The sequence below is a fragment of the Pelodiscus sinensis genome, chromosome 1 (assembly GCF_049634645.1).
Source record: "Pelodiscus sinensis isolate JC-2024 chromosome 1, ASM4963464v1, whole genome shotgun sequence".
NCBI classification, from domain to species: Eukaryota; Metazoa; Chordata; order Testudines; family Trionychidae; genus Pelodiscus; species Pelodiscus sinensis.
This window is the reverse complement of record NC_134711.1, coordinates 321,374,536-321,389,311: the sequence shown is the minus strand read 5'-3', so window position 1 is coordinate 321,389,311 and position 14,776 is coordinate 321,374,536. Positions and strand designations below refer to the sequence as shown.

Below are 14,776 nucleotides of genomic sequence, written 5' to 3'. Positions count from 1 at the left end.
ACTTGGCCCCAAGCTGTTGGGGTGACAGAGGGCTGGGGTTATCTTCTCTCTTTGGAGTAGCCTGCACACTGAATCCCTTATTCCCGACCCCATCCCAGAACAATGATTTAAATGAAGAAAAACGTAACTTATTTGAGTTAAGGACCCGAGCAACACTCTTCTACTATAGTAGAAATAGGGTTGAGGGAAACATATGCCTTTTCTCTTTCAAGGCAGACAGTGAGGTGGAGTCAATTTGACTCTTCCAACCAGGAAAGTCAACATGCAAGGGTACGGTCGTTAGGATGGAACAAAGAGAAGAGGTCCCTTGATGTGAGGGAGGCTTATTTAGAAATAAGATATGAAAGGGCTATAGGGACTCATAGGAACTTATACCTGTTTTCTGTACAGTAATGCACAGAATTGACTGGAGTTGGAATGCAGACAATGAATATATTGATGAGTCACTGTCGTCTCCTCCTCCTTGAAGACATCTGCATAGAACAGGGTTTCCCAACCTATGGGTCGGGACCCAAATATGGGTCATCATTACATTTCAAAAGGCTCTGCCCTCCCTCCTCCCCCTGTTTTTGAATTGCCTTGGGTCACCAAGTCTTCCTGAATTGTAAAAAATGGGTCCCCATCTGGAAAAGGTTGGGAACCGCTGGCATAGATTGTGGAGGGGGTGGGGCACATGAGAGTACCCTGACAAGGGATGTAGGGAGCAGAGAGACAAGGAAGTGTGAGGACACATACTCAAGGCAGGAGCTGTCCACACCAACCTTGCAGAGGGTGATGAGGAATGGGCAAGGCATCCAGAAGAGGGCAGCACTCTAGCAATGCGGGAGTTTGGTCATTGACCTTGGCATCCTTGATTGAGCCCCGCTAAATTAGTTTGTGCAGAGGGTAAGGCTGACTGGGCTCTGGAAACCACTTGTTGTTGTTGTTGTTTGTTGTACTAATCTCCTGCTCGGACAGTTTCTTACAGTTTGGGAACTTATTACAGCAGGGCTGGGCAAAATGCGGCCCGGGGGCTGGATCTGACCCACTAAGCCACCAGATCCAGCCTGCAGATCACCCTGCCAGGGCCCTCAGTCACGCAGCTACCGCGGTTTAAAACACAATTCCTGCGGCTCTCTGCTCTGCAGGGAAAGGCAGGCTTCATGCAATCTCCCCGCCTCCATCCCAATCCTCAGCTCCTATTGACCAGAAACAGCCGGCCAATAAGAACTGACCCCAGCCAATCTCTCAGCTCCTGTTGACTGGAAACAGATTGGCCTGAGAGACTGGGGCAGTGCAAGCCTCTTCCCCCCACCTGGAGTTGAGATCCATGTGGAGGGCGCAGCCTGTATTTTCAAGCAGGCAGGGGCAGTCAGCCAGGATACACTTAGGTAAACTCCTCCCAGCCAGCGCCTGCCTCTGGCACCCAACTCCCTCCCCCAGATCACCATCCAAACACTTTGCACCCCCTGCCCCAGGTCACAACTCCCTCCCAGACCCTGTACCCCCCTCTTGCACCCCTCCCCCAGGCCAGAACCCTTTCCTGCACCCACACCTCCTCCTCCCTGACCCTACACCCCAATCCCTTGACCCAGGTCACAACCCCCTCCTCCACCCAAAAACCCTTTCAGATCCCACACCATCTCCTGCACCCCAGTCCCTTACCCCATGCACCCTTCTGCACCCAACCTCCAACCTAGACCCCACGCCCCCTCCACAGAAAAGTGCGGCCCTTGACCACTTACCAAAATCTTGGAGTGGCCTCCCACCAAAAATTATTGTCTACCTCTGGGCTAGTGGATACTTTGGGATATTTTGTATGGAAAAAAAATATTCTGTGTTGCAATGAAAGCAAATCCCCAAACCTCCTTTTTTTCCCGTTAGGCCAGCCCCAGCTAACATGGTCTTGCAGCTCACCCTGTATCCTGGTCCAGACAAAGCCTAAGAAGAGGCAATGAAGGAAGGCTAGGCAGAGCCTATTTCATTTTGTATTCCTGAGCAAAACAGAGTTTAAAAAGCTTCAAGTGGCACTTCAGGAGTCTTCATGGATCTTGCAGGTTTCCTAGCGTAGGAGAACATACTGGAAAGCTTTTTACCATGAAAAGTTTGTGCTGAGATTTTCTACTTCCTAGCCCAATTCCGCTCCAGTTCCTGCCTGTCTCCAGACCAGGGAGTCATGGGAAAGTCACTACAACTTCAAGCAATTCTTTGGTGGTTTAATAGCTACAAACAGGCTGTGGCAATATGGACACCCTTTGTGAGAGGGAGTGAAAAGTACTTAAGGAAATGAATCATGTAATGAATGTGAGTCGAAGTGTGGATATTTCTGACTCGACTTCTTTCTCATTAGGATTCTGTGTGCACAATCACTGAATCTATAAATAATGTTCCTAAAAGCAGCTTGATTACTAAAATACTGCAGACTCCCAAGCACACGCACAACAGGGTTTTATATGTGGGGCGGAGGGGTCGGTTAAGCCTCAGCATATCTAGCATTAATGATAGCAATTTTTAATTAACCCAATTTAGAAGCCAAATGTAATACTGATGAAAATGAGAGGATAGAACATTTAATAATTTATTCCACTACAGTGGTCATGACTGTTGAATTAAATTTATTCAAATTAACTTAAAAAAAATCTTTGCAGCACTAGGCTTAGTGCCGAATGCCACGCTTTGGAAATCGAGTTATAGTAGACTAGCAGATTTACCCAGCATTGCTCAGGTCCTTAACTCAAATAATTTTTGTTTTTCTTCATTGAAATCATTGATCTGGGGTGGGACTGGGGATGAGGGGGTCAGTATGCTGGCTCCCTTGGAGAGAGTTCAGCCCCCATGTAGAGGCAGTTCTCACCTGGCTGCTGCAGCAGGCACAGTTGGGGGAGGAGTGTACCTGGGGAACAGACAGAAAGACACACACACAAACTCCCTCTCTTAGGGTACATCTAGACTACAGGCTTTTGTCGACAGATACTGTCGACAAAGCTTCTGTCGACAAAGAGCGTCTAGACTACATTCAGCTCTGTCGACAAAGCAATCTGCTTTGTCGACAAAACCGTGTAGTCTAGACACAACCCTAGATGCAATAACACCTTCTGTCGACAGAACTCTGTCGACAAAAGGCGTTATGCCTCGTAAAATGAGGTTTACCAGCGTCAACAAAACTGCTGAGTTCTGTCGACGTTATGTCAACAGAACTCAGCGGTAGTGTAGACGCAGGTATAGTTTTGTCGACAAAAGTCCACTTTTGTCGACAAAACTCTGTAGTCTAGACACACCCTTAGATGTATAGTAGATAGCTGTCCTTTTCTCCAACCCTGCCCTTGGTTGTCCCAATGGGGTTATATACAGTATAAGTGTTCCTGCTACCAGAACCCTCCCTTTCCATGTTATGAGAAACAGTCACATTCCAGACACTTCCCATTGTCCTGGAATAACCAAGTCCTTACCTTGCTTTAAGTTATGATTAGAGGAAGTTGCATACAAAATTTGGTGGTCCTAGCTCTTACTGTTTAGGAGTTCTTGAACAGACACACACACAGAAAGACAGACAGATGGGCAAACTTTCTCAAATATACAGTAGTTTACCAGTGCAAGCTTGGACATTACATGTGTGAAAGCATGGCTGTGCAAGCAGTTTGTGACAAAGTGATTCTTTAACAGTGGGAAAGTTTGTGGTCTTTTACTAAGGGCCTTTTTCCGAGATTTGCTGGTTACAGGAAGATGGTCTCTGTCACTGCAACACAGGAAACTGCCTAGGATTCATTCATTTTGTCCTCCACAGAATAGCACCTACCCCTGAGGTGAAGGCCATTGTAGTAAGTACCACTGTACAGCAGGGACTGAACCTGTACACTGCAGAACCTGCACAATGAGTTTATCTAAAAATAATTTAACTGGGTGGGAATTAAGTAACTCAGTCTGTGAAATGTCCTGAAATTGTGGTGATTTAAAAAAAGCCGGGCAAGCCAACCAGTCCCCAACAAGCTGAATTCCAGATAGAAAGGGAGAACACACAATAACACAGAGTGTATTTTGAGAAGCTGCATGCTGGGTATGTACATTGCATACATACACATGCAATTGTGAAAGCACATGACAGCACGATATTCAGGAGGGGGATTGGGTCCTGTTGACTTCAATTGCCCTGTTTATAAGAGCAAGGGTTGCAAAATAGGGCTTTTAGTTTTAAAAATGATTTTCCTGTGAGTTCAGTGACCTAGGCGCCTCGCTAATTGAAGAAGGATCCTTTGTTAAAATGCCCATTAAAACCCTTTGCCTCACCTATTAGTTCCAAATGGTACAAATTGTCTTGCTTGTCATTTTCTAGGTTGTTTGGCAGACCTTTGGGCACCTCCTATTAACGATAGTTGTGCAAGCGATGAGTGGCCCCCAGAGCTGCACTGCTTTTATGCAATGTCTCTAGCTTTCCTACAACAAGAGGACCTGGTTTGTAGAAACTCTGAGAGCCCAACCAAATAAGGAGCTGAGCTTTTGCTACAAGATGTAGAAGTCTCTCAGTTCCCTGTGGGAGTAGAGAGGGCTCAGGACTAACCAAGACTGGAAGTATAATTTCCTAATTTAAGATTTGTTTCTAAATTCAGTGATTATTTAGCAACATGAAGACTTAATAAAACATGTGTACTCTAATCTTGACATTTTATTGTGAATTCAATAAGACACATACATCATGTTAATATGTCACTGCAAGCAGGTTTGCAGAAATTTTGGTGGTGCCCAGAAAGCCAAGAACCCAAACCGCTCCCTTATCCAAACTCCCCCTTACATCTGCCTGAAGGCTCAGTTTGTTTGGTATGCTTTCTCCTTCTGATGTACTTAAAAAATGTTGCTATTACTTTTTGAGTTTTTGCCTAGCTGTTCGTCTTCCTTTTTGGCCTTCATAATTATATTTTTACACTTTTTTGCCAGAGTTTACGCTCCTTTCTATTTTGCTCATTAGGATTTAATTTCCACTTTTTAAACTATGCCTTTTTATTTCTCACTGCTTCTTTTACTTGGTTGTTAAGCCATGGTTGCACTTTTTTTGGTTCTCATACTGTGTTTTTTTAAATCTGAGGCACACATTTAAATTAAGGCCTTATTATGGTGTCTTTGAGACGTTTCCATGCAGCTTGCAGAAATTTCACTTTTGACACTGTATCTTTTAATTTCTGTTTAACTAGTGTCCTCATTTTGTGTAGTTCCCCTTTCTGAAATATAATGCCACAGTGTTGGGCTGCTGAGGTGTTTTTCCCATCATAGGGATGTTAAAACTTTTATTATTTTATGGTCACTATTTCCAAGCAGTCTAGTTATATTTACCTCTTGAACCAGATCCTGCACTCCACTTAGGACTAAATCAAGAATTGCCTCTCCTCTTATGGGTTCCAGAACTAGCTGCTCCAAGAAGCAGTCATTTGAGGGGTCAAGACACTTTATCTCTGCGTCCCATCCTGAGGTGATGTGTACCCAGTCTGTATGAGAAGAGTTGAAATCCCCCACTATTATTGAGTTTTTAATTTTTATAGTTTCTCTAATCTTCCTTAGTTTCACAGTCACTATCACCATCTTGGTCAGGTGATCGGTAATATATACCTACTGCTAATTTTTTATTATTTAGAGCATGGAATTACTATCCATAGAGCTTCTATGTTACAATCTGGTTCATTTAAGATTTTTACTTCATTTCATTCTATGCTTTCTTTCACATATAGTGCCATTCCTCCACCAGCATGACCTGTTCTGTCCTTCCAATATATTTTGTACCTTGGTATGACTGTGTCCTATTGATTATCCTCATTCCATCAAATTTCTGTGATGCTTATTATATCAATATCCTCCTTAAATATGAAGCACTCTAGTTTACCCATATTATTACGTAGACTTCTCGGGTTTGTATATAAGCACTTAAAAAACTTACCACTTTTTAGATATGCGACTGCATAGAATCATAGGGTTGGAAGAGACCCCTGGGGGTCATTGAGTCCAACCCTCTGCCAGACAAGACCAACCCCAAATAAATCATCCCAACCAGGGTTTTGTCAAGCCTGGCCTTAAAAACCTTTAGGAATGGAGATTCCACTACCTCCTTAAGTAGCCCATTTCAGTGCTTCACCACCCTCCTAGTGAACCAGTTTATCCTAATATCCAATCTAGACCTACCCCGATGCAACTTGAGAGCATTGCTCCTTGTTCTCCCATCTGTCACTACTGAGAACAGCCTCTCTCCATCCTCTGGTAGCTGAAGGCTGCTATCTCAATCTTCTCTTCTGTAGACTAAATAATCTCAAAATCCCTCAGCCTCTCCTCATAAATCATGTGCCTCATCCCCCAATCATGTTTGTTGTCCTCTGCTGGGCTTTCTCCAATGCATCCACATCCTTTCTCTAATGGAGGTCCCAGAATTAGATGCAATACTCCAAATGTGGTCTCACCGGAGCCAAATAAAGGGGAATAATCACTTCTCTAGGCCTCCTGGCAATGCTTCTTCTAATGCAACCTAATATACTGTTAGCCTTCTTGGCTACAAGGGCACACTGTTGACTCATATCCAACTTCTCATTCACTGTAATGCCAAGTCTTTTTCTGCTGAACTGCTGCTTAGCCAGTTGGTCCCCAGTCTGTAACAGTGCTTGAGATTCTTCCATCCCAAGTGCAGGTCTCTGCACTTGTCTTTGTTGAACCTCCTCAGATTTCTTTTGGCCCAATCCTCCAATTTGTCTAGGTCACTCTGGTCCCTGTCCCTACCCTCTAACATATCTACCTCTCCCCCTAGCTTAGTGTCATCTGCGAACCTGCTGCGGGTGCAATCCATCCCCTCCTCCAGGTCATTAATAGAGATGTTGAACAAAACTGGCCCCAGAACCGACCCACTTGATATCGAACGCCAACAAGACATCGAGCCGTTGATCACTACCCGTTGCACCCAACAATCCAGCCAGCTTTCTGTTCAGTTTAAAATCCATTTATCCAATCCATACTTCCTTAGCTTGCTGGCAAGAAAACTGTGGGAGACCATATTAAAAGCTTTGCTAAAGTCAAGGTATATCACATCCACCTCCTTCCCCATGATGAGATTGAATGAGACTCTTTTTCATTTGGCTGTTTCTCATCAGATCTTATGTGTATTTTATCATCTTCCATCCTCTCCTCTTTACTAGGACATAGAGAATCTCCATTAATAGACTCTCCCCTAAGGGATGTCTCTATCTGACCCATGTACTCCTCTGCCCCTGTCAGCTTTCTCCCAGCTTTTAGTTTAAAAACTGCTCTACGACCTTTTTAATTTTAAGTGCCATCAATCTGATTCTATTTTGTCTTAGGTGAAGCTCATCCTTCCTGTATAGGCTCCCCCTTTCCCAAAAGATTCCCCAGTTCTTAATAAATCTAAATCCCTCCTCCCTAAACCATTGGTCTCATCCAGGCATTGAGACCCTGCAGTTCTGCCTGTCTAACTGGGCGTGTGTGTGAAACTGGAAGTATTTCAGAGAATGCTATCACACAGATCCTGGATTTCAGTTTCTTACACAGCAGCATAAATTTGCCCTCCAGGACCTCTCTCCTATCCTTCCCTGTGTCACTAGTACCTACATGTACCACGACCTCCAGCTCCTGCCCAGCACTACCCATAAGTCTATCTTGATGTCTCAAGAGAGAGCCACAACCCTCGTACCAGGCAGGCAAGCCACCATGCAGTTCTCCTGGTCATCACAAACCCAGCTGCCCATGTTTCTAATGGTCAAATCTCCCATTACCAACATCTGTCTCTTCCTAATAACTGGAGTTCTCTCTTCATCCAACCCGCCTCCCAGAGAGGTATCCTCAGTGTGAGAGGATACCACGGCATCATCTGGAAGGAGGGTCCCAACTATGGGATCATTTCCCTCTGCTCCAGTTGGATGTTCTCCTTCCCAGAGACTTTCACCCTCCTCAACAGCACAGGGGCTGTCTTACCTGGGGTTGGGACCATTCTACTGTGCCTTGGAAAATCTCATGTACCTTTCTGCCTCCCTTACTTCTTCCAGTTCAGCCACCCCGGTCTCCACAGCCTGTACATGATGCCTGAGGGTCAGGAGCTCCTTGCACTGAATGCACACACATGCCACCTGCCCATAGGGCAGGTAATCATACGTTCTACATTGGGTGCAATATACAGGATAGCCCCCACTCTGCTGCTGGGCATCTGCCTGCATTCTTTTTTACTCCCAGAGCTGATCCTTTCTTGATGGTTTTTTTTTAACTCAGGTGGTTTTAATTTTAGTTTAAAGACATTTCAAGAATATTAATGGTTAAGTGTATCTAGCCCCCCTCAAATTCCTTATAAGGATCCTTAGTTTACTTGAACAACAAGCCTTTTGTCACCTGAATCGCCCTGCCTCTGTTTATAAACAAACTCCCTGCTCCAGAGACCCTTCTGCTTCCAGCTTCACAATTCATCACAGTCACACTCAGGCTGTGTTGCAGTGCTGGAGCTGCACCTCCAGCCCTGAATATTCCTGGTGCCTATGACTGCAAGCAACTTAGTAGCAGTAGTGTTCTACGGAACAGGTCGTCTTCTACAGAACACGCTGAATATTCCTGTATTCTTCAGTGACTTGGTTATTTGCCTTCAGTTTCCAGGGCAATGGTATTTCAGTATTGCAGATGACAAAGGAAAGATTACAATACATTCTGTGCTCTGTATGTTTCCTGCCCATCTGGTTATGTATGCTCAGCTTTATATTTCAACTGGGTGCCAATCTGACTTTTGTTTAGACAGATTTTTTTGCTTGTCTCCTAGCTGCTCTCTGCTCCTTACTCTTACTGACAGAAGTGTATTTTCTGTGTCCTTCTCATTGCAGGTTATCCAACTGGGTATCCCACTGCTGCCCCTGCCTACAATCCGAATATGTATCCAACCAGCAGCCCCGGCTATGCCCCAGGTAAAAACAACTTTTCATTCTGGAAGCAGTTCAAGACATGGTTAAAGATACCAGAGAATCTCATTCATTTGCCCTTTGTTAACTGCCACATAGAATCCAGCTGTCTCCATATGGCAGGCATGTCCAAAGTCCGGCTCGCGGGCCAATTGCGGCCCGTGTTCCGGTTTAATACGGCCCCACAGGTAATTTGGCAATATCTATCTTTTATGGCCCCCAACGAATCCATATGTATTGAGATGAATACATTGTAAAATCTCAGTTAATGTCAGTTGGTCTAAATCAGTTAAAAATATATTTGGACACAACATGTATACTTGGTGTTATGTTATTTTTTGAACTTAAAAGTTGACAGACAACCTTTATTACCAATAATATGTAATGTACTTTACAATGTTCCTGACATATATTTCAGCTTCCTGGATTTTTTTTTCATCTGGCCTTCAGATATGAAAGGCAGAGTGATTTAACATCTGTTTAGATTTGTCATCCATGTGACGAAATGAAAAGTATGCCGTTTGCAATAAACTTTGCATAAAATAGTTAATTTGCATTTAATTTTAATGGTTCAAAGAATGTCAGGCAAAATGGTCGGCCCTCACGCATGTTCACTTCATCAAATCTGGCCCTCTTTGAAAAAAGTTTGGGCACCCCTGCCATATGGTTTTCAGCAAATATTTAATAATACAGAGACAATAGTAAGCTCAACCCAATCCTTGTCATCTGCCTCAGCCCTCCTCACCGTAACATCTAAATGCCACACAGTCTTAATGCATTTATCCTTACAATCACCCTGTGAGGCAGGGCAGTGCTATTATTATGGGGAACAGTGGAAGTGACTTGCCCAAGGTGATGTAGGAAGTCAGTGGCAGAGCAAGGAATTGAACCTTAGTCTCCCAAGTCTTAGGTGTGCACCCCAATCACTGGACCATCCTTCCTCGATATTAAGTTGTCAAAAGTGTCATACAAAATTAAACCAGAACTGCATGCTCATATAGGTGAGCACAGAACGTGTTGTTCTGGATCAGCCTTCCTTTTCTCTGTATGTGCTTCATCAGTAATTGGCAAAATTTAGTAATTCACAATGAACTGCTCCTGCATACCAGGAATGCAAATTAACGAGGGTCCTCTCATTTTGCACCACTTGCGTTTTGTGCCTTTTGAGCCCAAACCTTGAAGTCCTTACTCAAACTGTGTTCTCCTTGGCGCCTGGAAGAGATTTTCTTTAGGCCCCCGTTAAAGTTAGGCATATGTTTTAAGAGCTCTTTGAAATCAGGGTGCCAAGTGGAACAAATACAAATCTTTACTCACAGTGACAAGTCCTGTACACTGGGAGCAGACTCTCACGTTCAGGGGAACTACTCATTTGGCAAGATGCTACTCAGTATGATTGAGGATGTCAGACTCAGGGGCTAAATAAGGGTTTTTGGGAATGGCCCTTGTTTATTTTTGTTTCATATACAATGTAATCGAAACAGTGCAAAGCAGAAAGAGAGGCAATATCTCCTTTTGTAACCCCCGTGGTTTTGATTTACTCCCTGCTGCTGTTTAAGCTTCAGAGTTGTTGTTACAGCAATATTGGCAGGGCAGGATGAAGCACAGGAACTAGAGGGATAGGGTAGTGGTCGTGGGGGAAGCAAGAGGGATAGGGTAGTGGTCGTGGGGCGGGATTGGTGGGGGCAGGGAGAAGACAGCAGGACCTAGTGAGGACAGGGCAGAGAGGGAAGGTATTTAGGGGTGGTGGAAGCAGGGAGCTAGATGGGTGTTGGTGGAGCGCAGAGCAGGAATCTGGGGTAGGAAGAACTAGTGGGGGAGAGCGGGATGTAACTGATTGAGGAAACAGCAACCCGGAGGCATCTGGGGGCATGGGAAATGGCAGTGGCAAAAGAAACAGGGAGGCAAGGGGGAGAAGTGGGCACTGGGGGTGAAAGCAAGGAGCTGGAGTTGAGGGCATTCGAGATGGGGAAAAGAAAGGAGAGACCTGGAGTGTATGTGGGGAGGCAGGGACTGTTTATAACAAACCCTGAGTTTCTCAGCTCCATTCTCCAGTGGAAGGGCATTGTGCCCGAACATTTTCAGCCAGCTTTCTTAGTGGTAATTATAGGATATACCTAGTGCTAGCTGCTTATGACAGTGACCCAGGGAAGCTTGATAGAGATTATCTCAAGTAAATTTGGGTATGTCTACACTACCACCCTAGTTCAAACTAGGGTGGTAATGTAGTCAACCGGAGTTGCAAATGAAGTCCGGGATTTGAATTTCCCGGGCTTCATTTGCATGTTGCCGGGCGCTGCCATTTTTAAATGTCCGCTAGTTCGGACTCCGTGCCCACGGCTACACGCGGCACGAACTAGGTAGTTCGGATTAGGCTTCCTATTCCAAACTACCTGTACACCTCGTTCCACGGGAGTTATTAAATAGATTTTACTTATTTCAAAATGGTTTCCTAGCATAGACATGCCCACAGGTAACTATCCTGAATAACATCATCCCACCTGGCGTCTCCCGAAGGGTTACCTCTTAACTCTCAAAGGGTATGTCTACACTACCACCCTAGTTCGAACTAGGGTGGTAATGTAGTCAACCGGAGTTGCAAATGAAGCCCGGGATTTGAATTTCCCGGGCTTCATTTGCATGTTGCCGGGCGCCGCAATTTTTAAATGTCCTCTAGGTCGGACTCCGTGCCCGCGGCTACATGCAGCACGAACTAGGTAGTTCGGATTAGGCTTCCTATTCCGAACTACCTGTACTCCTCGTGGAATGCGGAACAAGGTGTACAGGTAGTTCGGAATAGGAAGCCGGAGTCCGAACTAGCGGACATTTAAAAATGGCGGTGCCCGGCAACATGCAAATGAAGCCCGGGAAATTCAAATCCCGGGCTTCATTTGCAACTCCGGTTGACTACATTACCATCCTAGTTCGAACTAGGGTGGTAGTGTAGACATACCCTTTGAGAGTTAAGAGGTAACCCTTCGGGAGACGCCAGGTGGGATGATGTTATTCAGGATAGTTACCTGTGGGCATGTCTATGCTAGGAAACCATTTTGAAATAAGTAAAATCTATTTAATAACTCCCGAAATAATAAAATCAAACTAGTGTGTCCTCACTATGGGGAAGCCTCGAAATTAGTCCGAGGCAGCCTCCGTTAATGTGGACATGCTACCTCATCTTAGAGCACTAGGGAGTAATTAGTTTGAATGACTCTAGGGAATAATTATTTCAAAATAGCAGCAGTAGTGTGGACGTTCTAATGCTATTTCAAAATAACTATTTCGAAATTAGTGTTATTCCCTGAGGAAAGCAGGAGTACAGATTTCAAACTAACGGTACATCTACACAGCAGTGTTATTTCAGAATAACATAATCCACATCTACACTACATGCAGTTATTTCAGCATAATGTCAAAATAATGTCGAGCTGGAGGACTTCTTACTTCAACTCCTGTAACCTCATTTTATGAGGAGTAAGGGATGTCGAAGGCAGAGAGCTCTTCCTTGGACTTCCTGCTGTGTAGACAGCGCCAAAAGCCGAAATAAGCTATTTGGACTTAAGCTACACAATTGACATAGCACAAATTGCGTAGCTTATTTCAACTTTAGCCCTGCTGTGTAGACATGCCCTACGTGACCCATTATTTCAAAATAACAGGCTTAATAGAGTGGATGCTCTGCTTGTTAATTCGACCTAAGGGGGTTTATTTCGAAATAAAGCCCTAGTGTCAGGTCAGGGTGTTAGATATCAAGGATAAGGAGGGCAGTTTAAGAAAATGGGGCACACAGTCAGGATTTAAATGTATAGGACTCTGACCTAGACTTTGGAGTAGTTCTGATATCTACTGAGTAAAGGAATTGTACTGTCCCAAAACAAAGCTGATAAAAAAAGCAATTACCGTCCACGGCCCCTAGCAAAAACAGCAGGAGGAGCATGTGGAGTCTGAGAGAGACATTGAAGGAGCAGGCAAGGAGAGAACGAGGATGGCTCTGCACCTTAGAGCTCCAGGAGGATAGTGGGTGAAGTTGAAGGGGACGGATCTATCGTGCCATAGCCTAGATGGGAACTGATGATCCAGCTGAGTACGTGTGTGTGTCCCTTCTCAAGTGCTCTCATTCCATTTGAGCATCAGCCCTTACAAGCCTGTTGCCAAATGTGTAGGATCTACCTCTACTGCATGATCCATTTTGGTCCATTTCATGGTCATAGGGTTTTTAAAATCAGAAATGTAACTATTTTGTGGATTTCAATCTGAAATTTCACACTGTTCTGGGTGTCAGGGTTGTGACCCAAAAGAAGTTGTTGGTGGGGGTATTGCCACTAGTGATGTAAGCAACTCTTGGGGCTCTTGAACATTTCAAAAGCAGGAAGCACGGGGCCAGTGGGGGGACTGCTTGAGTCCCCCACTGGCCGTGCTCCCCACGGCGCTTCTGCCTTTGAAATGTAGCAAGAGCCGGCAGGGCTTTTGCTACATTTCAAAGGTGGAAGTGCCCTTATCGACTAATCGAATAGTCAATGCAAATTACATCGACTATTCGATTAGTTGATTAATCTAAATTTAACATCTTTAATTGCCACCCTTCATTCTGCACTGCTGCTGGCAGCACTGCCTCCGGTGCTGGGAGGGCAGAGTGGCAGCTGTTGCTACCCCTGGTCCTGCATGGCTGCCCTCGGAGCTGAGCCCTTAGCCAACAGCTGCCATTTTCTGCCTGCCCATTACCACCCTTACTTCTGCGCTCCTGCTGGAGGTGCTGCCTTGAGAACAGGGTGCTTGGCCAGCAGCTGCCACTTTCTGGCCACCCAACTCTGAAGGCAGTGCAGAAGTAAGACTGGCAATACCCCGACCCCCCTAGAATAACCTTACAACCCCCTTTTGGATCAGCCCCCCCCCCCAGTTTGGGAAATGCTGGTCTCCCCGTGACATCCGCAGAGTATTGGGTAAAAGTACTCGAACAGATTTCATGGTGGATACCAGATTTCACAGTCTGTGACACATTTTTCACAGCTGTGAATTTGGCAGAGCCCTACAAAGGAGAGTGTCGCTTGGAGATTCTGGTGCTTTCAGCAGCAAGGGAGTTAAAGCGTAAGAGGAGTTTTAGCGGAGGCAGGTGCAATGTATGTTCCTGTTGTGGCCGGTTTCCAGGCACATCTTCTCAAGATTAGTGCCATCCTTAAAGGGTGCAGGGCTGGGAGGAACCCCTCCATCCCAGGCCCTACCCCTGCTCTGCTCTGCCACATCCCCACTGCACCTCTTCCCCCAAACCCTCACCTCCAAGTGACACAACTTGGGGCTAACTAGGGGACTGGCGCTGGCAAGGGTCGCCCCGTGCTCACTGCGCTGGCGGGAAGAAGAGTGACCCAGCCCACTCCACTCCCCTGAGCCCGGCTCCCAGCTACATCGCTTGGGAGTGCAGCGTGGGCTGGGGCCAGGTTGCTCCACTTCACCGTGGTTGGGAGGTGGTGGAGCAGAGCAGGCTGGCTGGGTTGTTCCTCTTCCTGTGGCTCCTGCCACCCTGGTGAATGTGGGGGCAGGCCCATCCCCTGCTGCCAGCGCCTGGCCTTCTGCTAATTCCCCAGGACACTCTGGGCCCCACAGTCCACCCCCTCCCCCGAAGCACAGAAAAGGACCTGGGGATTACAGTACATGAGAAACAATATGCGGCAACTGTGCCCTTGTTTCCAAAAAAGGCTAATGGCATTTTGGGCAACGTTGGTAGGAGCATTCCCAGCAGATCTAGGGAAGTGATTATTCCCCTCTCTTCAGCACTGGCGAGGCCACATCTGGAATATTGCATCCAGTTTTGGGCCCCCCACTACAGAAAGGAGAAGGTCCAGTGGAGGGCTATGAAAATGATTAGGGGGCTGGGGCACTGGGAGAGGTTGAGG

At 45.7% G+C, this 14,776-nt stretch overlaps 1 protein-coding gene across 10 annotated transcripts in view; it reads left to right on the top strand.

Moving 5' to 3' along the window:
- The window catches only part of FAM168A (family with sequence similarity 168 member A), a 376,753-nt gene that overhangs the window by 300,296 nt on the left and 61,681 nt on the right, over positions 1-14,776 (top strand). For all 10 annotated transcript variants that reach the window (XM_075919566.1, XM_075919569.1, XM_075919567.1 and 7 more), the window contains one exon: positions 8,820-8,900. In XM_075919566.1, the coding sequence (XP_075775681.1) occupies positions 8,820-8,900 (81 nt within the window). The remainder of the gene's footprint in view (positions 1-8,819; positions 8,901-14,776) is intronic.